The following is a 27,255-nucleotide window of genomic DNA, read 5'->3' as shown; positions in this document are numbered from 1 at the left end:
TTCCATCCCTACTTTCAGTACTGTGCTTCCTCTAGGCTAGTTGACATGCTCCACTGCAGGCCCTGATGCGCATGATCTTATCAGAAAGGTTTTCATAATGGCATGATGTTTCCTCTTATGGATGGTTGGGTGAAAAAAACTATTATTTAATTTTTTCTTCTTTTTTTCCTGATTTAAAACTTTTATTCAACAAGGATACATAAATTGAGCAAAAGTGACAGTAAAGTCATATAATGTTACAAAAAAAAATAACTTTTTTAAATAAATGTGGTTCTTTTGAACTATGTTCAAAGAATCCTGAATAAATGTATCATGGTTTCACAAAACTATTAAGTAGCACATCAAAATGCTTCTTGACTTGAGCACCAAATCATCTTATTAGAATTATTTCTGAAGGATCATGTGACACTGAAGACTGGAGTAATAATGCAGAATAGGAAAAACATTTGACTTAATATATTCAGAATATATTTGTTTCCATAAACAGAAAACAGTTATTTTGAATAGCAATACACTTTCATAATATTACAGTTTTTAGTGTATTTTTTTTATCAAATATTTGATCTTGGTGAGACTTAAATCTTACCAACCCAAACTTTTGAACAGTAGAAACACTACACATTCAGATGAACATCTGGCCTTTTTATCCCATTACTCAATTTTTGAAATTATGCATTTCATTCTTTTCACAATACTTTTTGAAAATCTAATTTTCATCACTTTTGGATGTTTCCATCTCTTTTCTTATAGTCTTTCCTACAATAATCAATGTTTATGTGAATAAAAGCCTAAATTCAATCTGAAATAAAGCGATTGTGTCTCTTCAGAAAATTGCCTAAACCGCTCAGTTCATATGGATTAGTTTAATCTCTTTATGAACTTTTTGAAGTGTCAAAATGTCAGTTGCGTAGCTGTCAATGGAGGGACAGAAATCAGATTTAATCAAAAATATCTTCTTAATTTGTGTTCCGAAGAAAAACGAAAGTCTTTTTCAAGACATAATTTTCATTTTTTGGTGAACTATCCCTTTAATAAACCTATAGCCTTAGATAGCACACCCAGTCCGTTGACTGGCAATCTACTACATATTGTACACCAAAATAGCAAACTCTGAATGAAAAATCACAGTTCCAATTTGATTGGCTGGCTTTACATCAAAGGTTAGAACCAGAGGCCAGTCTGGTATGTTTCCACACACAATTTCTGCAATGTACTATCACTGAAACCTATCTTCTTTTTTTATATATACCTTTATTTAACCAGGAGGTCCCATTGAGATTCAGAATCTCTTTTACAAGAGAGACCTGGCCAAGGTAGCAGCCAAATCACAACAAATACATACATAACAAACACCAAATTACATTTTCACGATAAAAAAAGTACAAAATGTTAAAAATAAAAATATAAAACACAATGAGACTCTTAAGAGAAACAAGAACATGTCTCCATCACAACACTCTTTACAGTAGGTTTAAATTCATTTATGGACATAAGGGTTTCTAACTTTAGCTCTTTTTGTAGATTATTCCACCCCCAAGGTACTAAATAAGAAAAAGCAGGGTTTTTTTCCCAATTCGGTTGTAACTCGTGGCACATTAAAAAGCAACCACTTTGAGGAGCGTATCTGAAACTTAAACACATGTTCACCAGGACTTCATCACAGTTTTGCTATTGTTTAAATGTTTTTCCTGCTAAATTCCCACCAGCAACCTGCCAAAAACAGAAAGAACCACACATGTAACTAATTTCGTGGTTCATTTCTTACATTTCATTTCTGCACTTTGTGCTCCCTAAGGCACAGTTTATTTCTCAGACCCATTACTACAGACCCTTTAAGTCGGCCAGTTGTTTTAGCTCTGATTTGTGGCTTCAGGTCATGCATCTCTAGATACATTAAGATTTACTTTACCTGTCAAATCCATTCTTTTGACTGTGCTTTCAAGGTCCATCATAACTACTGTCCTCCACAAAAACTCTAAAGTGAAACTGCTCAGTCTCCATCACTGGCATGCTATGTATTTCTTACACCTAGCCGGTGTCTGCTGATAGAAACCTGTCAACATCTGAGGTGAGAGGACTGAAGCCAAGACTGTCAAACCAGGAGTTTAAAACCAATAGCCTGGAGGTCTATAAATGTTCACACCTTTTATTACTATAAGAACTCTATAAGACTTCCAGACATAGCATGTTATGTACTTTGAAGAAATACTTTGAGTCAAAAGTGAAGCACTGTACACAAGGCTACAACACCTCTGGCTTCTTCATTGTAATTTAATGCTTTTTGATTTGCTGCTTTAAAACTAGCTATATTCTGTGGAAAAAAAATTCTTCATGCCTTAAAATAACTTGACTGTAACTGCGGTTATATGAATATGCAAATGAGCCCCGCCTGGATAACCTGGCTTCTCTTGAGACCCCCTGCTTTGCAGCATAGTTAATGATATGCTAAAGCCCGCCCCCATTGTGACAGGATTGGTTACGACGGCATTTGTGACGTAGAGAACAACTGCGATTTTAAACCGTGTTTTTGAGACAGTGTTGAGTGATGAATTTGCACATGGTTTGTGTTAAAGCATATTAAAAGCACCACATAGACATATAAACAACATAAAAATGTTTGACTTTATGACTTTTTTTTAAATAAATAATGTTTACTTAATAATGTTAATACTTTGTTTTTAAGGAACTTCCAGAACCAGACTTCAGGAAACCCTGATCAAAAATAAGCTCAATTCTAAAGATCTAAACGATCTGGAAACTGCTTTTCTGTAGGATTATAATAGAGCTGAAAGTAATGTCTAGCTAGTAAAAGTAGATCTACAACACTCATTAATAAACTATAAATACCCCCATAAAAAACTGTGGAAAATGCTGTGAGTGTGAGAAAGTTTTATAATCATCTTGAGCCTTTACAAAGCATTCTTTCGATTGCAGAAAGAGACAAAGACAAAAGACAGAAAACAACTGAAATTTCAACATTGCAACAAACTAATTGTCTCTGTGAGGCAAACTACCTCAAGACATCATTTATACTTCAGATTACAGCAAAACAAAAGCTGTAGATTTGAGGAGGGCTGACATTAATAAATAAACAGAAAAGGAGTAACAAAGTGGGTCATCGCGCAGCAGGAGATGTTATCAGCAGGAAGTGGAGGCGGGTAGAGAGGGTATAATGACAGACAGACTGGCAAACCCAGGAGGAAAAACCTTCACTGGGCACTAGAAGCACAGCTGCCCAAACACGAACGCTTAAAGCTGCTATTCCACACCATCACACACAAAGACAACGAGAACGAGGGTGGGATGCGTTTAGTTTATATGGCATTAAAATCCATCTCAAGTGATCAGGTGATATTGCTGTTTACACCTGGTAACATGGGACCACTTGTGATCAGAATGCGTATTTTCGATGGCTTTTTCCCCATTGAAAACCATTGTATCCTTCCTCTTTGTCCGACACGCAACAGATAACACTGTGTTTGAAAAGACTGTTTGTGAAGCGGTTTCACTGTTATTTAGGAGTAAGATCGTGTGGTTGTTTGAATGATTGTGATCTTTTTGTGCAGTTTTTAATATTTATGCATCATGTCTATAAAATGCTGTTTATAAAGAGATGCTTGTACAATCTGTGACCTTATTGACTGACTCCACAGGGAAAGGGAGGGAAAGGAAGGGATGAGAAGCCACGAGAGGAGGAGCGGACAGACTGAACCGCATCCTGACTCAGAACGGATGGACAAAAAAAATAAAAAAAATAATAATAATATCAATGAGGAATAAGACTTCCACAACCACCTCTAGGCAATATAAAGCTCCATCAATAAAATGGAATGAACACTTGACGCCGTCAATCAAAAATCCTCCTCTGATCTGATCTCTGAATAAATAAAGCAAGACAAAGAGAGAAGCAGCAAGTGGAACAGAGAGATATTAAGATTAACACACTAAAGAGCCTGTAACGGGAGATCTGGAACACACAATACTGCCATACAATACGGCTAAGAGAGAGAGAGAGAGAGAGAGAGAGAGAGACGAGAAGGTTATTGATTTGGCTATCTGTGTAGGCCTGGTTTTAAATTATTTATTAGAATAAAGTGAAAGAGAGAAAACATATCTGTCTTAATGTTTGTGGTACATGTAAATAAAATTGGTAACACTTCACAATAAGGATTAATTTGTTAACATTAGTTAACTACATTAGTTATGCATTGTTTTATTGTTTTATGTTTCCTGGGGTGCACTTATGATATTAGTATGCAGGGCATGACAAACTTTTTTGCTCACCAGTCACTGTGGCTAGTGGTTTTCCAAAGTTACTAGCCATTCAGCTGCGTTTTCCCTGGCCACAATTTTGACATCGATTCCATAGGGAAAAACTGTCATATAGATATTTTTTTATATTATCTCAATTTGGCGGCCGATATATTAAGCTGCTGTCACTTTAAGACCTGATGCACAGACCCATTATATTGTTTTATATAGCCAACATACTAGACTTTATGTGCACGCACTTTGGTTGTGAGCACAAAAAAATCTGCGGGAATGAGTAAAATTATGCTCAATACACGCAATCCCAAGACGAAATCCACCCGCATTTGGCGGGTAGGCGGGTGTTAATGTCAAGCCCTGTTTTACTTTTTTTACTTTTAGATCAAAAATGGTCATAATTCAGAAATAAAAGACATTTTTCCTACCCTGATTTTAGCCCTATGATTTAAACGCTCTGTTTTAAGGGGACGTGTCTGCTGCTGTGATTGGCTAACATATTTGCATATGAAACAGCTAGTATTACATGTGGAACTCTTACGAAAACTTTGAGCACATTTTTACTATTACTGCTTACAAGGTTAACTAATCGCGAATTTTTTATATATATTTAGATTATATACATATATATACACATATATATATATATTTTATGCATTATATTTAGATCTATAGCATTTGTTTAGATTGTGACATGTTGTTTAGATTGCAGTGATGAGCATGTAGCCGATTACAGACATGTTGAGCGCATGAATGCAGTGATCTCGTCATTGTAACTCGATTTCTGCACACTCACAAATACTTTCATCATAATTAACAGTGCAAACCATGGTGCAAACACGATGTAAATAAGAGATTAGTTGATTATAACGGGAGCTTTGGCGAGAGTCCAGTTGGGTGTTTGTGTCCAAACTTTTGATTGGTACTGTACTATAATATACACATATTAAATAATATTGTTACTGTATTATAATATACATAATAATATCGGCCGATATATCGTTATCTGGCTTTTTTTACTCCCTAATATCGGTATCGGCCCCCAAAAATCCATATCGTCGAGCTCTAGTTTACAACCTGGACACTGCACAACGTCTTGCCGTCCCCAGTGCTTTTTGACAGTTTAATACTTCCCCATCACTAAACTGGAGCGTTAGGACCCACACAGATCACAGGATGAGATGACAATGACAGGGCATCGGCTGTCGCTAAACAAGATAAATTGATCGATTGTTGCATCCCAACGCTCACTGTTGTATACAAATCACCACGACACTCTGCGTCAAATGGATTGTGCCAAAATCGGGCTGGTATCATGTAGTCTGAACCCGGCATTACTTCAATGTAAATTATAAAACAGAGGAACAGATGTGTTCATAGAGGCTTTCAAACTATTATTTTGCCCACTACGTATAGCACAAATATAGCATAACTTCAATGTACAATTTTGTAATTAATCAACAGATTAGAATATTAGTGGTCTAAACTAATTGTTAGTTTCAGCCCTATACATATATTTATTCATAACTTTCCTAACTTGCAAAATGAATCCTTTTGCAGGGGTGTTGCCTTCTAGTTTTAAGAAATACTTCAGAAACATAAATTAATTTAAAGCAAGTAAACATTTTGTCAGTTGTTTCTTCCAAAAGTAGCACTGTGATCCCTGGATTATCAGTCAGTATAACTAAAGTTTACTGACTCCCACATGATCATATCAGCGGTTTCTGACCGGCAGATCTTTCACACAGACACACACTTCCTTCAGTCACCATTTTTATCGTAATGGAACTTTACATTTACGAGTTAGTAATAAAACCTGTTTTATTGAAGCCATCATGAAAAACTGCAATCAGTGCTGTAATCATCCAATGAGCGAGCACACAAATGGAGAGAGAAAAACAGAGATGGTAGATTTGTAGCCTTAAAAGGAAATTAATCTAAATGTGCCTGCATGGTTTTCATTAAAATCATTACTGGATGCTTTTTATCTACATTTAAAATCTCATTTATTAACAATTCTGGTGACCCAAAATTCCTCTTGTTCCTTTACTTTTATCCATTTATTTTTGAACACCACTGAAGATGTTCATTACGCAAAGGTCCTTCCCTATCGTCATGATACAGATATGCCGGTTAAATTCTAAAAATGAAAGAGCAGGTAGAAAACGTTGTGTAAAAGAAATTATGACATTTTTGGCGCAACAAAACTGTGGACTTCAGGGGAAAAAATAAAACACCACAAAACTATACAATATGACCCCGCATACTGAAAGCTGCGCTATACAAGATCACGGAAGGTCACAAAATTAATCATTTCCTCTGAGTAATTTCAAGTTGCTGAAAATCTCCCTTTATCTGGTCCTGCTAACAAGAAAGGCTTTAATGTGAGCCAGAGAGCAAACAACCATACACACCCAGCGTCATGAGACACATGAAAGGGCTTGGACTCCATTAACTCAAACTGATTGATGCATAATACCATGAATTCTTCATTATGAGGGCTGACTGCATCCAGAAGATATTAATCCAAACCCAAAAGCACAGAGAGAGAGAAAGAAACACCGATCAGCTCACTGTGAGGTGCGATGATCAATAAAACCTAAGCTATACATCACCCCCCTCTGATTCCCTGGCCACTTACATGACCTTATTAAACCTACAGTCTGCTCAGCATGTGTAATCACACCCATACACACACAGATCTGCATCTCTTCTCTGCCTCCTACACAGCATCAGTCATTTCCTCACATGATCCACATGAAGCGAAGGCAGAGGGACGGGTTTAACACTTACAGAGAAATGCTAATCAAATGATTTAAGGAACACTCTGGATCAATACAACTTAAGCTCTATCGACAGCATCAGGAGCATAATGCCAATTACTGCAAAGATAATTAAAGAACAGTAAGGCATTTAAATGGTAGCTGAACACACATTGTTCATAAGACTAGTGTAAAAAAACATCACTTATTGATCTTGATTTTCTGTAGTAATTAACATTATGGCACAAAAGCTTTCCTTTAAAAAAAAACAGATGGAAACAAACAAACTGCCAAGTGCCATTGCATCCATTCATATGAGAAATGAAAAATGAGGGTCTGTTTCATTCACCCTGAGTGGCTTAATTCAGAGCGACAGGGAGTGGGGCATCTGTGAGTGTTGTGGACAAGAGGGTGATTTATTGTGACAGACATAACCTAAGCATTAAATTGCCATTTTTCAGGCCAAAGGCACGGCTCAATGCTGAAGAATGCCAGTCGGATTTTTACTTGCCCTGACAAAATGTTCACAGGCCCCATCACCCAAAACTAACTAATTAACTAACTAGTATCGATCTATCACTGTTTTTGACCTGTAACCTTGTACCCTAATAAATATGGTTGGTTCGACACCCACATTTTAGATCATCTCAGTTCTCAATTCCAATTTTGATACCAACCACACCAACAATTATTTTCCTAACTAATATAAATTTTAAACTTTATTAAAACCAAGTAAACACTCTTAGAAGAAAATGTTCTGTCAGGTGCATTATATATAGAACCTTTTTAGGGGGTTCCCAACATGGGATCTTTTTAGGGATTTTGTTTAAATTCATTCATTCGTTTTAATTTAAATGAATTATGATGAACTAAACAGTTTGTAAACATACTACTAGAACATTTTAAATAACCTGTTTAACATGAAAGTATTATGCAAGACATTTACCCCTTCTATAGAAACTTTTTGGCATAGGGGTCTAGAAATAAATTCTGAGAATGTTGTAGTAAGTAATACAATAAGAACAAATGAAAATGACCAAAATTTATTCAGTCAGCTATGCTGAGAGTCTGTCCTGGCCTCAGGTCACGAGAGGAAATAAAATAAGAGGAGAGAAATTATCATTTCTTATAATGAACAAATGGATGAAGACATGGAAAACACAGCTGGAAAAGGAGAATCTGCTTAAATTGACAACAGAAAGCATGCACTGTATATTCAGTCTGTGCTCCATCTCACTAAACGCCTTGCCCAGAAGCAAACAACACAGCGCAGATGCCCTGTGTTGTTTTGTATTCACTCTGATTACGTAACATAAAATCTAGAACTCTGGATCACATCTGATGAAATTTGTGCCTACAGACAGAAGAACCAAAGGAGTCACAATCAGGCCAGGCCAGAAAGTGCAAAGGCATGTAGACCTACTTAAACATGTACCACTGGTTTTTTTTTTTTTTCTCTGCTGAAAGAATGTAAAACTATTTCACACTGTAAACCACATTCCCTCTCTCCCTCTCTTCAATCATCTTCTTCTTTTCTCCACCCCTCCAGAAAAAAAAAAGAAGAAAAGGGTATGAGAGTAAAGCAAGTCTAAAGGTCTTGGGTATGATGCACTTTCAATGCATTTTTAATGTCGAAATTTCAAACACAGAGAGCGCTGTAGTTCAGTATGTAATTCTCGTGTGAACACCTACTGTAAGTTCATTACAAGTTCAGTGTCACTGTGCCCATGGGTCAAATGTAAATATAAACACCAGTAAAGACGAGATCCTTGGCAGCACTGAAATACATAATGCTGGGCTTAAAGCTAAGTGAAATCCCACATGAAGCATGCTGGGATTTTAAAGGTCTGAGTCGAGGCTTGGCTGCTGTAGCACTTTGAAGGATTTCCCTTCCTCATTCCAGTCAGACTGACCTGTGGCACCGGGCCTGAAAGCAAAAGCAGCTGGCTGCCCTAAAGCAGCTACACATCACTGCTGCAATGCTGGACAGCAGGGGGTTCATTTTGACACCAAAGACCCCTTGCAAAGGAACCTTATTCCTAAAGTGTAAAGGAAGCTATATATTATCATTATTGACCTTACAACCCCCAAGAAACAAAATGGTGCGCGAAACAAACATGGATTATGCATAAAACAAACATGGATTATGCATAAAAATGTATGTCCTCCCAAGGAAGGCGAGTTGAATTAAAAATACTCTTGCGTTCAAAGGTTTGGGGGGTCAGTACTATTTTAAGAATATTTTAGGATGTTTATGAAAGTCTCTTATCCTCACCAAGAATCCATTTATGTGAATAAAAAAAAATACAGTTAGTAATTTTTTTACAATAATCCATTCCTGTGAGGGCAAAGCTGAATTTTCAGCATCATTACTCCAGTCTTCAGTGTAACATGATTCTTCAGAAATCATTCTAATATGCTGCTCAAGAAAAATGTCTAATTAGTTTCTTAATTGCTTAATATTTCTGTGGAAACCATGATACAATATATATAGGCCTAGTTCAAATAATGAACAGCATTTATTTTAAATAGAAATCTTTTGTAACATTATAATTGTCTTTACGGTTACATTTGATCAATTTAATGAATACTGAATATAAGTATTATTCTTTATATATATATTATAAATATATATTCTTTAAAAAAGAAAAATCTTACTGACCCCAATTTTTGAACGGTATAGATTCTATTTTTGATGTTTCCCCTTGCCATTTTTTAATAACTACAGCAATTCTCCAGAGAAAATAAACAACGCTGTTAAAATAGTCTACAACATTCTATACATTACTGCTGCAATTCTCCACAGTGATTAAACCCCACCGTGGCCATGCTATAGAGGCGTGGGAATCGGCACGATTACACAACAGCACTTTAAACCAGAGACACTGAAACATTCAACTCATAAACATTTGATGTTGCCAAGAGACAAGAGAACTGCAAAGGCCAACATTCTAGAAGGCATTGAATCAACAGGCGGGGATACCTAAGCAGGCCGTGGCGTGTCCCGTATCCTAGCAGCATGTTTCTGGAACACAGCCCAAGGTGTTGACTGGGGCCTGACTGGACGCTGCTCCCACAGAGCATGCGTCCGGCAGAGCGGGAGTGCTGGCTACAGATAAATCACACCACCGGATATCAATGATCCAATAACCTATGCACAGCACACACATTAACAACACTGGCTAGGTCAATGATTGAAACCTTTCAGCCTCAAGAATCACATGCCATGCCATTCAGAGCTGATGGCCATGGCAGATTTACTAGACCTATTCCATCCGAATGTTTTATTTTCATACGCCCTACACTCACATTATCCATGTGGGATCAGAACCAGTGGAGATGTAATGCTATATGTTAAAACTTCTAAAATGATTTGTCATTAAAATTATTTCTTTATTTACACATCCTTTTATTCCTCCCATGAACACATTTTCCTTCTCCTCAGCATTCCAGAACAAATGCTTGTGGTTTTTCTACATAAAAAGTGGAGAAAACAGTTTCACTTGATTTTTTTTAAAGTGTTTCCACTTGAGGCCAAATGTGGAAAATTTTCCATCAGAACAATGGTACACTGGACAGACGAACCAAAAAGCACAGATCACGTAGCTGTCACACACACACACACACATTAACGTCTCCCTGATACAAACGCCTTTGAGCTTCTTGTCAGTAAGTGAATAATGCTCTTTCATCAGTGCCAGCGCCGCTCTGGCTCCACATTGGTCCACAAATCACCATGCAGATAATAGTCTGTGCATCCAAAACTAAACACACATACAGTGTACAATGTTTTCTGGTCTTAACACCTGATTAAGAAATATTGTTTTTCCACAGAAAGGCATTCTCAACACAGTGCCCTTAGTGCATTTCTACCATACCATTACCTGACACATTCACATCTGAAACACCTCAAGGGTGTGTGTTCGTCGAACCCGAAAGTAAAACACTTAATTAGACACATACCTCCAGGGCCCAGAAACAATCCTATTGCACCTGAACTCCTCAGACTTGACTTGAGTAAATAAATATGAATTATGTTTCCCTTGTAGAGCACTGAATGTGTTGCCAATTGCCATGACTGCAGAACGAAACACTCTTTTTGGAAATCTGCAAGAAAACACCAAAACTCCAAAGGCAACATTCTCAAAGAAAACTTGAGATATTTAGCAAAATTGCTGCGTACTTGACCATTAATACAGCATAATCCACCACCTGACCTTAACCTCTCTGAGCAGCATTCCACTGTGAGCATACAATGCAGCAAGGATGTAACCAAACACTCAAGACTGGGAGCAATGTAAAGTTTAAAGTTGTGTTAAAATGGAAAAAGCCACAGATATTTTCTTTGGTATTATGATGTATATACAAGTGAAATGGATTATTGAAGGACGGGGACTTATTTCTATCTATCGTTTGGTGGGGTTTAAGTGGACTAAATGATTGGAGAAGTGCGGCATACGTCACCAGAGAGGAGTCTGCCGTCTCACCGGAAGATCAAGTTATGATATTTTGATAAAAAATTATGTTGAATAGCTCCCGATGAGATCAATAATACGCATTTAGAAAACAGACAGGGTGAATTTTCAGTTCAAGCCGACTTTAAAAGACATCCACAGGCGGAGACCATTTTTCCCCAAACATTTAAAGACATAAGTTATAAAAATCGACGAGATTGAAGCACCTCATGACCTAGATTAAATTAAGTGCTGTAGTCTAGAACAATAATAAGTTGATTAAATTACTGTGCAAAAATTACTCACATTTAAATAAAATGGTAAGAGTGAGCATCTCTAGTAAAAAGATGTTATGTTGATGACGTACAGGAATATTCCAATTCCTGAGACACCTGTAATAATAATAATAATTTGTTACATTTATATAGCGCTTTTCTGGGTACACACTATAAACCTATTTAATTGACATTTATTTAATAAGTTTTAATAACTAGAAGGTTTAAAGAGAGTATGGACCTAAAAAAAAAACATTGCATGTCAACATGGTAAATGCGGGGACAACCAAGTGTGTGTGTAAAATACAAAGATACAGAATTCTGTCTTATATTGCACCTATTTAATTGTTAAACATATGCTATATGTTATTATTAACATCTCACTTCGTCCAATTTGAGTTACATCCTATCTGCAGTAATTTGAGGACACATCAGGCTTCATTGCAACCTATCGTGCACAATTCCTAAACAGAGAGGAGAGAAAATAAACAAAACGATGTGGAAAAGTATAGTTGTTGTAAATTGCCTCTCCCTACACACAGGAATGCCCGGGGGAATGGATAAATCATTGCCGTTAGTCAGATACGTCACGGGCCAACTCAGCATTCCAGACACACACGCACTGGAAATGAGTAGCGGCACGCGCGAGACATGCAAGCAGTGACAACTCACCATTTCTTTGTGCATTCCACCATGAGTTCCTGGTAGGAGGCGACGAACTGGAATTTGGAAGCATGTTTCCCAACACGCTGCAGTCTCTTCCACACCGAAGCCATGGTTTTTCCTCTTTAAAGAGCTGACAGTTTGTTTAAAATACTGTCGCGTTCTGACGCCACCCCCTCACAAATCCTTTCCTTGGAAAAGTTCTCAAAAGTATCCGTCCAAAATCAGCTTGTGTGCATTCATTGATGTTTACAGAGTTTAAAATCAGGTAGAGGAAAGATAAAAAACATGTAGATCCCTTGCCATCAAAACATTAACGTGGATGATCGCAGATCAGCATGATGGCATGACATGTTAAATCCACCAGGATGATTGACAGCTCTCACAGAGCTCATTCTGTACAGCAAATCCCTCAAAATAAACATAAGCAGTGCATGGTAATCCAATATTCCTCGTTTGCATGTGTCAATAAACCTACAGAGACGAAAAGGAATATGGTTAGATCTCAGTGATAAAGGTTGTTGCACAAAAAGATATTCATTAATTAACTCATGTCAAACTTTGCATCTAAAAACAAACATCTGCCAGTTTCTACTGATCATTTTAACAAAATCATCCTGAATTTAAACACTGATTCATACCAGCAAAAAGAGAACAATCCTTATCAGTTATCTGTGCTAGGCAATGGAAAGCGATGATATCTAGAGATACAGAGATTTGGCTGACTTTGTTTAGCTGTGCAAGTTGCAACCGAATTTCATGAAACCAGCAAAGTGCAGCTAGATTAGATCTTCTGGACCAGTTACAATTATTCTGACGACTGTGGAAAATTTAACAGATCCGAAGTTATTGTTGTATTTTATTTTAGCCCAAAGTAAAACATGGTAGAATGTAAGCACTGCATTTATAAAATTGTTAGTTTCAATCCTCAAATTTAATTGTCTGAGGAATACGGCATACAGTTGGGTTTCAGAAGTAAAAATCCTGTTAATTTTCTATATAGCGGAATTGATTTTTAACTATAATATACCAAACTATAAAGAAAGAGCTACGAGGTTGTTAATCGATGGTATATGCTTCCTGCAACTTATTTTTTAAATAATTGTGTTTTACAGTGGAATTCCTGGTGGAAAACTACATTACCCATTATTCTGCGATAAAATCGATACCAATCCAGGAATCAAGTGAATTGTACCAAAGGAACTCTTTAACGCCCGTCCACTCCCATGAATCACTGAGAGTGATGTAGAGTCTTCTTACCTTTGTCTTTTTGTCCAATTTTGTCTACTTTTTTTTGCCTCAAATCAAAGTTTGTAATGTTGTCATTCACCTTGTAACGTTAGCTGGTTTGGTTTGGTTCCTGGTTTATAACTCTTTAACAAAGACTTTTTTTAAATGCCTATGGGAAAGAATGAATGGGAACATTTCTGCTTAATAAAAGAATATTTTAATAAACATTGTATCCTTAATATTTGTATTATGTAGTTTTACAAAAGCAAAAAGACACCTGAGGCTGTGTTATGAATGTAGTCACTATAATGACAACAAGAAAATCACAGCCAGCTGTGCTGATATTCAGTACAACAGCATTTTTGTCCTGTGTTATTGCTTAAATATCCAGCAGGATGATAATCAGTGTTTGTTTTTAAGTCGTTTTTTGGTCGTTGTTTCATGCTGTCAAACTTTAATGAATATAACTGAGGTTAAACTATAGCCTATTTTTAATTAAAGGTTTATTAGGTGCTCGAAATGGATAAGGAAATCCAGGACCATTTATTTTAATTATGTTCACAACTGTTGCTGTTCAAACATTCACGAGAAGGTGTAATTATATATCCATACAAGACTGCTGCTGAAGGCTTCTTCAAACAAATCACATCTTCATTCACAGAAGAATACAAAAACTGATACACTGTCAGTGCTGTCAAACTGACTTCACACACTTAAGAAATTTGCTCTCAGGTTACCGGTTAAAAATCCGCTTTTAAAGTCACAGTGTTGTTATAAATACCTGACTAGCAATATAGCTTAAGAGATTATTACAATAATCAATAATGAAACCCCTTGCAGTCACAGAGACCCTTATCATGATATTATTCATCAACATCCTGGTTCTGGTCGCATTCCTGCACTCACCCCGTGAATAATGCAGCAGCAGTAGCGGCTGAATGCGCCCGTTGCGGCGGGAGGCGCGTGGCTGCATCAGCCCGCTAGCGAGCTAAAGAGCCGCTCTGGCTGGATATTCCCATAGAGCACCGCTAGCAGCCTAGGCTAACCTTAGCCAGGCAGGCTATCCCAGGGCAAAGAGCGGCAGCGAAACAGAAATCCCTTTCCCACTCGGACGTACACCGGCAACAGCCAAACTGAGGAGTTTGAAGGCGAGGGACAGTGGTGGTTTTCCGGTCGAGAGGAGGAAATTCCAGCGCTCTTTTCGTATCCACACACAAACTCAACGCATCAAGACTCCATCATTTTCCTCCCCAATCCCACATTCAGTCAAACATCTGTGCGGAGTCTCCGAGAAATGCCCCCACGCGTCTCTCATTGGCTGGCGGTCCATAAACATTTACATATTCATGACACTTCTTAACGCTTTTGTTGCCAGCGAGCGCTCCTATTGGTCGATTTAGACATCTTTCAGAGATCTTTAACCCGCCTGTGTGCAAAGTGAGCTGAGTAGGAGCATAAGTAATGTAAACCTTCTCCTATGTGTTAAGGAATAAAGTTAACTAAATATGATTGTGAAATAAAAAATATCTGATATATCGTAATACCGATTTTACTAATATAGCTGAATGTAGGTTGAGGCAATTCAGCACTCGAATAGGCCTATTTATTGTAGTAGGCCAATCTGTGAATTATTAAAAAGTTAAAACAAAACAAAACCTATTTGTGAAAGAGATACTGTTTTATTATATACATTATATATTGCAATTATAGTTTGTAATATAATTATTTATTTATTTCTAAAACGATAAAAAGTGAAGTAAAACTGTTGTGCCAGTAATGTGCCTTGATATTTTAATAACTGGAAAAATGAAGCGAGAGACATGTGGTGAGAGTTTGTGTTCTAATACTCTTCTACAGCTTCAACTGGCAAACAGTTCAGTAGGTCTACATTTTGTTGTCTTTTTGGCCAGTCTGAAGAGAAACACAAAGGCCACTTTCAACCAGATAAGAGAATTTTAAGTAAACAATAAAATAAATAAAAAGTGTATTTTAAAAAAAAAAATTGTAAAATTTTACCGCAATATTTTTTAATAGCCTTAATTCACACGATTTTCAGAAACTTGTTGATGCCTGCACATCAGTGCTTTAATATTAAAGAGACACATGATGACACATGATGCTTTAACAGACAAAAAATGCTTTAAAGCAGCCAGCATTCTTGGAAAGACACATCTGTGAGTATTTGGGGGGAACGGTCTCTTTCTGCCAGGTCTCCAGCATCTTGATCCTTATCTTTTGAGTGCATGAGATGAGTTTCCTCCCTGATGAACGGGCGTGCGTGTGTATATCAGAAGATGTGAGGATGTGGGCACATGGGGCAGAGGAGGGTGTGATCTCTACACAAAAGTAGTCACAGTGTCTACAGAGAGTTGAAACATCCTGACTGCAGTGTCACAATGCCAAGAGCTCTTGGAAAGACAGCCAATCAGACACCTTTGCCATGTGTCAGACAGCGACTCAAGAAGTCTCTAGATCAGATCCTGCTTTTTATGGGCTGCCAACACTTAAGGACACGTGTTAGCCAACATTAAACCTATCAGGCCACTACTCTGAAAGCTCAGGGGCTGCCAACACCATCTTGTAATAGATAAGATGTTATAAATAAATAAAAAAGCTGTGATTTAGGAAAATGGTATAAAAAAGTATTTGTAAAAAAAAAAAAAAGTAGCCAGTGATTTTCCATTAACAATACATCACTGCTAAAAAAAAAATAAAAAAATCATTTTATTCCCTCAATTTACTGAAATCTTCCTAACGGCAGTTTTGGTGTGGTGTGAGTCTGCAGTTTGTCTGTGTATAGACTTTACTTTCTCTCTCTCTTCCTGTGTGTGTCCCAGTGGTAATGTGAGTGTGTGCCCTGGCAGTGAGATAAGCACGCTTACTGTAAGTGAATCACTCCCTCATGCACGGGCACGGACACACGGGCACAGCAGTGGGTGAAGACAAAGACAGAAGAGAACAGTGATGTCACACACAATGGAAGCTTTGGAGCCTTAGACTGCAGAAAGAGACAATGACATCACAGAAGAAACTATTGAACATTAATGTGCCTCATTATGGGAAATTAAATTCTCTATACAGTTTCTTTTGAACCTTATGCGCCTCATTATGAGGAAATCAGTTTTCAACAATGCAATGGTGTGTATAGTTAATCAAGTATCTATCACTGTTAATTTGTTTGTGTGTGTGTGTGTGTGTGTGTGTGTGTGTGTGTGTGTGTGTGTGTGTGTGTGTGTGTGTGTGTGTGTGTGTGTGTGTGTGTGTGTGTGTGTGTGTGTGTGTGTGTGTGTGTGTGTGTGTGTGTGTGTGTGTGTGTGCTAAATTTTGATCTCTCTATTGTAGAAGGCATAGAAGATTCTGTAACTGCAGCTTAATGTCCTCTGAGAATAAACACAAGGAAGCACTAAGTGCAACCTCAACATAAGTAAACATACAAGATTGTGAAAAAGCACAAGGGATCTAGATAAGAGGATGAATTGTCTAGAAGTAATACAGAATTAAAGTTAAATCTATGATATTTTAGGTTACGGAAGATTGCTTAACAGTAAAGTTTGAAGTTTGACTTCATATGCAAACACCTAAAAAAATATGGAGTCTCTAAAGGGACACCGTGATGGAAAAAATATGAGATGAAAAATTATGTCAATGCTTTTGCGTTCTCTCGCAAATGTTTTGCGTTCCCCCGATAAACTTTGCGTTAGCTCGCAAAAACATTTGTGTTCTTTGCAGGGCCGTCGCTCGCTAGCGGGGCGAAAGGCGGTGACGATTCTGACGGTTCTTTATCAACCGAGCGGGCCTCCCCCGGAATGTGTTTTTAACTGAGGGAGAACCCAAACCACCCACCCGAGAAATCAATTTCAACAGAGGGGGACAAAACAACAGTATAAGTACAACCTACTGCCTTGATCAGTACAAACACTGTACATATAATATCTCGATAAATGTCTACTTGTTTTGTGTATAATGCTTTGACAATATTGTATGTAAACACACAATAATGCCAGTAAAATACATTACATTGAAATGGATTCATTTGATCTGTGATGTTTTGCTGTCTGTTGTATGCCATCACCTCCTGCTGTTTGGCACTTCAGATCACGCAGTGGCCTCTTGAGACCGACAAAGGGTTTCCAGCGGTTCCCAGGGGCAGCGAGGCCTGAAAGGGCCGATCCACCACCGACTTCATACTGCTGGGTCACACACAAACGTGTGTTAGTCCTTGGTGTAGATTACATTCAAGTGTGTTTGGGATTTGTTGGGATTCCTTGTAGTTCAGCTGACTCTGTCGTATATTTTCACTCTTGTGCTCTAGCACTAAATAATGGAGAACAGATGGGACTGTTAATTCGAAGCAGACATGGCAGCTTTATCGTTTTTTTTTGTGCTCTCTGATGAGAAAGCAACTCACAATACTAAGCTGCAGGAGTGCATGACTTAACAAAATCTAGATTACTACTAATTTAATGTCATCATATTCCAGATCAGTTGTGACTACCAATTTTTCGCAATAAAGACAATAATGAATTATAAAGACAATAAATAATAAACGGAGCAATTCCAATAGGGTCCTCACACCATCGGTGCTCTGGCCCTAACTAGTATTTCCATATAATAGAAGTAACCATAAAAGTATTATAAATTTGTACCATGATAGCTATGAACAGACAAAAAATGTAATTGTTAATCATGAGGTCCACTATCCGAATCAGTTCAAATATCGTGAATTTATTCAACATGTCATGTTTGATAATGTTAACAATTGAGTGTCAAATGATGACATGACAAATCATTACATGACAAGTCTGATTATGTAGAAATGCAAATGAGCATAATTAAGCTTGCATCGTTTCTGGAATGGACAACAAACTCTAACCAGAAAAAAACGTCTCAAAAGACCTGGCAACATACCTGCAATAAAATGTATGGTCACACTTTAGATTAGGGTCCGATTCTCACTATTAACTAACTATTAACTTTGACTTTTGCCTCAGTAAACTCTTAATTACTGCTTATTATTAGCTAGTATGTTTAGGTACTGGGTATAGGATTAAGAGATGTAGAATATGGTCATGCAGAATAAGGCATTAATATGTGCTTTATAATAAAACAGCCAATATCCTAGTATTATGCATGCTAATAAGCAACTAGTTAATAGTGAGAAATGGAACCTAAACTAAAGTGTTAACAATGACTTTATGGGCAGTGTGGCATCGTTAATGCCTTATAAAACATGCATGGAGTCAATGCATGATCCATGTAAAGGTATCTACAGGGTACCTTGTAATTGTTCCGCTGCCTGTAATATCATATTTATCTTCTGCAGTGGAGCGTTCAATCTGTGGGCATATCAGGATGGCGGAGCATGCTGTTATCTGATATGAGCAACACAAAAAATGCACACATGCACATATGCTCTAATACATGCTGACAGCCACATGATGAGCTTTGGCGAATTTTTTCTGTTCACAATGCAAAAGTGCAGAAAAATGGGATTCTGGGAAGAAACTTTTGAAGGGGAGGGAACAGGGTTTATAATGAGGGTTTGGACTCCGGAGTGCAGAGACATAGGGAGGATTTGGCTCCAAAATTGAATGGCCTTATATGCTAAATAAAAATTATTAGCTAGAATAAAGTTATGAATATAAGTTATAAAGTTAAGTTTTGCAAGAGCAAAAACAATGTAGACAGCTGTTAGAGCATTCAATTCTCAGGGATATTTCATATAATCTTACAAAATTGTGCATTTGTGGCCCACTCTGGCCACCCTGCTGGAGTGTTTAAAAAACTAAAGATGAATTAGTAAAAATAGAGTTAGAAGGAGATAAATAAAAAAAAAATGAAGCAAGAGTGGAAAATAGAAAGCAAGGATTTTTGTCTCACAGCTGACTTTGACAGCAGACAGCATGTGATATGAGAGGAAAACCAAAGGGGGAGGAGGGCAAAATGATCTCTCTACTGATACAGTGTGTAGTTCGGCTCTCATTGCCTGCAGGTGAAATAATAAAGGCCTCTGTGGAGCTGCCAGAGTGGCTGAGGGGAGACCAAAAGCAGGGAACTTCAGAGTTGGTTTGTTTAGGGGATAAAATGAAGTCCCTAAAGCAGGGGAAACACGGCGTCAGCTTATTCAGTCATATCGGTGTCACGTCTGAACTAGGACAAGCGTCTGACACAGATCCTGAAGGGTGTTTATGCGCTTGTGAAGATATATTTGTGTGTGTGTGTGTGTGTGTGAGAGGGACTCAACACTAAAGTATGAAGAACATGTGAGTGGGGAGAAAGCAGCTACATGTCCACCCACACACTAATTCTCTCTCGTGATGAAAGTTCATCGCCTGAAGCAAATCCACAGAAATTGAAAAACTTTCCCATCAATTAGTCTCTCTTTCTTACACATACTTCCCGCTTTGCATTTTCAGTTTCAGTGCTAAATCCAAGTCCCAAGTGCAAAATCACTTCACAAATACAGTGACTGCATTCAATTTTAACCAAGTACTGATTTCAGTAACTCTGTTTATTGCGTCAAACATGTGTGCGTTTATTGTCCCTAGTCAGTAAAACTAAACTATGTATAAGCTTACAAGCTTATTTTTTTAGGCTAACCGATTGTTAAATGCCCCTGTAAATGTCTATTTTTCTGCACTCTCAAGGCCTACTGTGAAAATACAAAATGCAGTTGTGTAATGTGGTAAAATTTAGCAAGCAAAAATTAAAAATTTTGTACCAGTAGCTTCTCGTCTCACAGTATTTTGTATTTGTTTGGTTGAAAATTACTGCTGGTTCTGGCTTAACTGACCACAAGAGATAGCATCTACATCTCGCACAAGCCTAAGCTGCTATAGAGACCATGTCTTTGTCTGACTGACTTCACAAATAAAGCAATAAAAACATTCAGTATGAAAGTGGTTGCTGAACATTAACACCATGTAAAACACTTCTTCAAGGGACTGCCAAGGACAGAGATTTTCCAGTCCTGTTGAGTTTCCAGTCGGGCAACATGGAAAGACTGAGTGAGACTTACTGCCATTACTACAGACAGAGAGAGTGTGTGTTCAAATACAGGTCATAGAAGCTGCAGCAGAACCTCATTGAGGCAATTATAGTAAAACAGTAAATAATGAACACTCTTGTATTTGGGCCCTTAAACAAAATTGAATCCACTCAGGCTTTTGTCACTTTGTATTGGCTTGCATTTATGCTATCTGTCTTTACCATACCAAATGTTATGTAACAATACTGTTATTCTGTGGCTCCTTTTTCCACCAGACTGCTGCGTCAGAGGAAGTAGTGACTGATAATTTTATTTCTCTGAACAAACAAAAAGATAAATCACTTTGATGAATGCTATAGGTCCTCTCTCTCTCTCTCTCTCTCTCTCTCTCTTGCTCTTTCCATTTATTGTCATCACTTTAATCTCTGTATCCTGTCTCCATCCATTAATACAGATAATCACATCTGTATAAATAATGCTCTCTGATAAACTGTTAATATTTTATGTCTACAAAGAAAAATAATAATAAAGAGAGATGGGGGTAGACATCCTCTATAATATCTGTATAATATCCATCTATAATATCTGTAAAGCTGATTTGATCACTCAAATGAAATCAGGTCACAGACACACATCAGGACACATCAGACAATTATAAAATGTCACACGCTTCATTACACATGTCAGAAACATCATCTCAGGTACTTAATCTTTTGTCAGACAGACATTTTCACCGTCTTTCAATAATATTGTATATTCACGCTATTATGTGGATGAATGCAGAGCAGCTGCCAAACTCATTTTAATCCTGGTCCTGAGGCTGACACTTTGTCCTCTTTCTGTTCCTCAGATCTCCAACTATATGTCTAAACACTGGGGTGAGCAGAAAAGCATCTGAGATCTGCTTAAAGGAAGTGGGAAGACAGAAGTTGCAACACTGATCTCAGTCATTCAGTGCTGCAGATCTATATCACATAGCCTACATTTATGAGTACTGTGATTACTTCCTTCTTCATATGTTGGACCATTGTTTCTTCCATCTAGAAGAGGACCACTATGTGCAGCACATCAGATAAAATGGTGTTTGTTTGTTTCAAAAGACTCAGAGTACATATGAGAGTATAATAGATTGTTGTCCCAATAGGGGTAGCATATTTAAAATCACCTACATTTTGCATGAGCAGCCAATGGTCCCCCTGAAATGTAAATGGCTTAAAAAATTTACTAAATACTGTCTTAACGGAATAACAATAATAAAAAACAAAAACAAATCAAAATGCATTTCTGTGATGATTAGACTCAGGGGTATGCAATAAAAACTATCATACTGTAAAATCACCGGGAAGGCCCCACTATGACAGAAAACAAATGCGTGTGTTTACAGAGAGAAGGATCAGAGTGTAATATTTCCCTGTGGTGCTCTCTGTTTGTCAGAAATCCAATTCTCTCAATCACACAGAGTCTTCAAGGACTTGTAAGAAATCAGAATTCATAGGCCATCCTAAAAGGTTAAAATGTTCCATGTTCCTCTGCAGCAGTTACTCCAGATGAGTGATACTCCATCTTTCACGGTCACTCTAACAAAGTTATAAAAAGGTCACAATATAAGGCCATTGGCATTCATACAGAACTTGTGTATATATATATATATATATATATATATATATATATATATATATATATATATATATATATATATACACACACAAATAGATGTATAAACCTATAGGTAAATAATAGGTTCCTTAGCCATCACCACTTTATATATAGCCTACATATAAATATCGTCACCTTCCTAAAATAATTGCCTAAGTAATTTTTTGACACAAATGTTTTTTTTTTGTTTTTTTTTGCATAAGTCATCTCCTCATGATGCTGGCCACCTCTGGTCAAATCGCCCACATCCTCAGTTGAACAGATCATGTAATTCTATCCCTGTAATATAATGGCCTATGTCAAGAGTCTGACTTAAGCCGTTTTATTTTGCCTAAGTCTTTTACAAGCTTTTCAAGATGGCAGTTGCATCAAGAAGAACGAAAATCTACTCAACCTCTAAAGTTAGGTTCAGTTTTTTGTGTTTTCTGAGAAACCTGCAAAAATGACTTAGGCAATTATTTTAGGAAGGTGACGATATATATATTATGGCGGACTACCATTGTTCCGACATCAGTCGCCCCTGGTAACACATACAGAGCAGCTGACCAGCAATCAACGCACACACCTGACGGCCATCGACCAACTCATCACTGGGGCCATATAAACACCAGTGAAGAAAGACCATGCGTTTCTGATCTTCCCGACATTCACTATAGTCTGTTTTCTCTTACAGAGAGTGATTAATGAGAAGGAGCCTGGAAGTCTTGATAGAACTCCCTGCTGGTCAAGCTAACTCCCTGCTGGTCAAGCTAACTCCTGTCTGGCTGAAGTTTGCAGTCTTCTGTCCACTTTCTCCAGCACTCTCAGATGCACAAGAGCACCAATACTCTTTCAATCCTCACTATTACACATGAAATAAAACGCACCCTCCGGGTTTAACAACTTTGACGACTCATGATGTTGCACTCGCATCTGGCATATTTTTCAGTGGATCGTGCATGACACTCAGAGGTGGACAGTAACAGTACATTTTTACTTGAGTACTGTACTTAAGAACACTTTTTTTTATTATCTTTACTTTACGTGAGTATTTGTTTTCTCGAAACTTTTTACTTTAACTTCACTACATTTGAAAGACAAATATCGTACTTTTTACTCCACTACATTTCTGCCAAGGTCCTTGAGTAGAAAGTAGTAAGTCAGTCAGGGGATCATTTTAGTTGCAAGGGTTGCATTTTGGTTGAAATTGAAAGTCGGTTTGATGTCAACATCCTACGTTGGATTTTGGTTGGAAATGAAAGTCTGGTTGACGTCAATCTGACGTCGGGTTCTGACATCAAACCGATTTTCATTTTTAATGTTGGGTTTGGTCTTCTAAATGAGAATTTTGTCATTGTTTTGTAGCACACTCATAGATAATAGTAAGGCTAACATATTCACTATTTGAGGGAACCATTGTGGACATTGAGTGCACTTATTCAATCCCACTACTGGAACTTTGTTCAAGAAATAAATTTGATATGGATATGAGGGTAGGTAGGCATAGATTCAGAGGCATAAGGTACTGTAAGTATTACATACAACAATGCAACAATAATAAAACAATGCATTGACATTTACTTTTGATACTTAAGTACTTTTAAAAACGAGTACTTCTGTACTTTTACTTAAGTAAAAATCAACTTTTACTTGTAACAGAGTAATATTTGACCAGTCTATCTGTACTTTCACTCAAGTAAGGAAGTTGTGTACTTTGTCCACCTCTGATGACACTGCATGCGCTCCAAAACTTCTTTAAAAAAACATCTTTCACCTTGCAGGGTTTCTTCACCCCACTGCCCTGCAACTCACATTTTAAATGCAAAAAAAGTGTTCTGTGTGAAAGGCCTGTAAGAACTGCTCTGGATCCACTGATCCAGGTCCAACATTCTGCATTCCTCCACCTGTGAGACTGAATAGGTGAACAATTCCGTATTTGCTATTTATTGCATTGCATTGCATTGCATGCACAAGCAGAAGACAAAAACCGGTTCTAAATTCCAATGTGCTCACTGAGTGCCAAAGACATTAGCTGTCACAAAGTATGCCAATAAAAATGGAAGGGGGTGGACACTTTTGGAAAACACTTGTGCATGAAAAAAACAAGTGCGCATGAAAGGACTTCTCCATCAAATCCTGTCAGAGCAACAGGGCACATAATCATAAATCATTTACAGACCAGGTTTTCTTTTATAGTCCACTACTGTCTGACTCTTCATATAGAGACATAATTCAAAATAAGACAATTTGGAAGCAGGGAGCAAAAGGAAAACATGAGGAGATGGTTCTGGCTGCTTATAAGAGAGCGACTTGGCAGAGTTGCATTCACCACAGCCAAGCTGAACAGAAATCAGCACATGCTTCTCTGTCGACTAGATTTGTTTCTTTTGTGTCTCATTTCTGCTTTCTCATATCCATACATGGCCGCAAATGTTTGCTCTGCGTGTTTGGAGGAAAGGGAAAGTAAAGGTGACTATTGTATACTCCCTACATGCTCAGACACCTCATCGTTCTTCATCTGCTATTGTTTTCAGTTCCACAAACGCGATATATATTGCACACACACTAGTTTCACTCATTCCTGAGGCAATGAGAAACATGATTGTAAAACACACTCCTGTTTGTTACTCCACTGTCCTGATCAAAGTTGAACAGACCATCATCTGGTCTCTGAGACACTCTGAACCCATTCAAAACCTCTCACTAACACATTCACACTCATCCACTCCTGATTCTAATCCTTCATTATAGCATCTCTTCATCCCTTGAGAGAAAGTCTCTATAGCAACTCCTCATCCATCCTCTCGCTCCGTGTCTTGAGGGACAAGATGACAAGAAAGGGTGTTGCACTGCAATTTTTCCATTTACAAAACACACACACACACGCTTCAAAATGTCCCTTCACAAGGATATGCAACCCCACAAACTGATGTTTTTTAAGACAATTGAGAAATATGATAATTCAAATGTCTCTTTCATTTTTCAGTTAGAACTTTAACATTAAAATGCAGCAAAATTGTACTTTTACAAATGTATTTGTCACATCGTCAGTCTATTTAATACAACATAGTTTCATCCAAGTTGATAAAATAAAAACTATATTAAAATACAGTACTGTTCAAAAGTTTGAGGTTAGCAAGACTTTAAAAATCAAATTAATACACATTTAGAAAGGACACATTCAAGTGATTAAAAGTGACTTTTACAGAAGATTTCTAGTTAAAATAAATGCTGTTCTTTAAACTTTATATCAATTGGAAAAATCCAGAAAAAATTAATAAAAATCAGTTTCCACAAAAATATATTAAGCAACACAACTGTTTTCAACATTGATAATGATGTTTTTTCAGCACCAAATCAACATGTGACCATCACAGGAATAAATTACATTTTAAAACATATTTGTATTGAAAACCATAATATTCCACAATATTGTATATTTCAGTAAATAAATACAAATTTGGTGACATTCATACACAAATGACCCCAAACTTTTGAACAGTATTGCATATTATTTTTCCATTATCAACATATCAATTTAAGTAAAACGCTGAATTGAAAATAAAAATATGCAGGAATTGTCGTTTTTGCTTTAGCGGAAGCTGAGATGGACTCCATAAGTCTCCATTAACACGAAATCTCGATGTTAGAAAAAGCATTCAACTCCATGTTATATCTTGATTATCCAGTTACATTTTTTTTTGACAGACACCTTGCTTTCCAAGCGACCAACAAGAAAGTGCATGTAACTGCATTTTATATCTCAGCAGGTAATAAATGACACAAATAAAGTACTGAGACAAAAGCAAGAAGTGTGAATAAGATTTAATGTAGTTAGGTATGAAAATTCGGTGTTTAGCCGAGCTCTAGACCTCTTCCAGAGCCGCAGATGATTTGTGAGCTCTGCTATAATTAAATGTCAGAGTGTTGGAGGAAAAATTACACTGCACGTTGGAACAAGATAGTTTCACAGAACCGATCATGACAAAGTACCTTAGTAAATCAAAAAGAGGGCGCCATTCAGCATTAAAAAAATGTGCCACACAGTGACAAAAAATATCCACTGTGGGAGAGCTCTGGCATACTGATGCTAAAAGACACACAAAGCACCAAGATGCCCTCTGCTGGTTTAAAAAACAAATGCTTCATCACACACAATGCCATCATCACAAAATAGCGAAGAAAAAATAAGATTGTATTTTTAATAAGATCACATTTAAAGGGATAGTTCACTTTGAAATTAATTTTTGATATGTTTTAGCTTACCTCAAGGGCATCCAAGATGTAGGTGTCTTTGTTTCCGCAGTAGTTTCAATTTTGATATTTTTAGGTCAAACCGTTCTTGTCTGTCAGTCATATAATGCAGGTCGATGGTCACTGGCTCAAAACACAAGCACAGAGTCCAAATTAAAACAATTCCCCATCGTCCAAATGAAACAATTCCCCATCATAAGTACACATTGATGGCCTAAGACACGAAACGAGCGGTTTGTGTGAGAAAACGAACAGTATTTATATCGTTGTTATCTCTTGAAAACAGCACACGTCCAAATGATCTGACGGCGCGGGCGGGTATAGATATATACATAGATGTCGCCTTGGCTACTGCAGTTCATTGGAACGAAACCGTAGCCAAGCGACATCTAGTGTATATATCTATACCCGCCCGCTGGCGGGTATAGATGTATACACTAGATGTCGCCTTCGCTACTGCAGTTCATTGGAACGAAACCGTAGCCAAGGCGACATCTATGTATATATCTATACCCGCCCGCGCCGTCAGATCATTTGGACGTGTGCTGTTTTCAAGAGATAACAACGATATAAATACTGTTCGTTTTCTCACACAAACCGCTCGTTTCGTGTCTTAGGCCATCAATGTGTACTTATGATGGGGAATTGTTTCATTTGGACGATGGGGAATTGTTTTAATTTGGACTCTGTGCTTGTGTTTTGAGCCAGTGACCATCGACCTGCATTAT

At 37.4% G+C, this 27,255-nt stretch overlaps 1 protein-coding gene across 7 annotated transcripts in view; it reads right to left on the bottom strand.

Moving 5' to 3' along the window:
- Nucleotides 1-14,961, bottom strand: part of ehbp1 (EH domain binding protein 1) — a 130,964-nt gene extending 116,003 nt beyond the window's left edge. For all 7 annotated transcript variants that reach the window (XM_084392944.1, XM_084392945.1, XM_084392939.1 and 4 more), the window contains exons 1-2: nt 14,557-14,961; nt 12,430-12,894 (exon numbers count right to left, since the gene is read on the bottom strand). In XM_084392944.1, coding sequence (XP_084249070.1) covers nt 12,430-12,533 — 104 coding nt within the window. In that variant the 5' untranslated portion in view covers nt 12,534-12,894; nt 14,557-14,961. The remainder of the gene's footprint in view (nt 1-12,429; nt 12,895-14,556) is intronic.
- Nucleotides 14,962-27,255: the final 12,294 nt, after the last annotated feature.

Source organism: Rutilus rutilus (genome assembly GCF_951802725.1).
Source record: "Rutilus rutilus genome assembly, chromosome: 21".
Lineage (NCBI taxonomy): Eukaryota > Metazoa > Chordata > Actinopteri > Cypriniformes > Leuciscidae > Rutilus > Rutilus rutilus.
The sequence above is the reverse complement of the archived record's forward strand: the minus strand, read 5'-3'. Positions and strand labels throughout refer to the sequence as shown.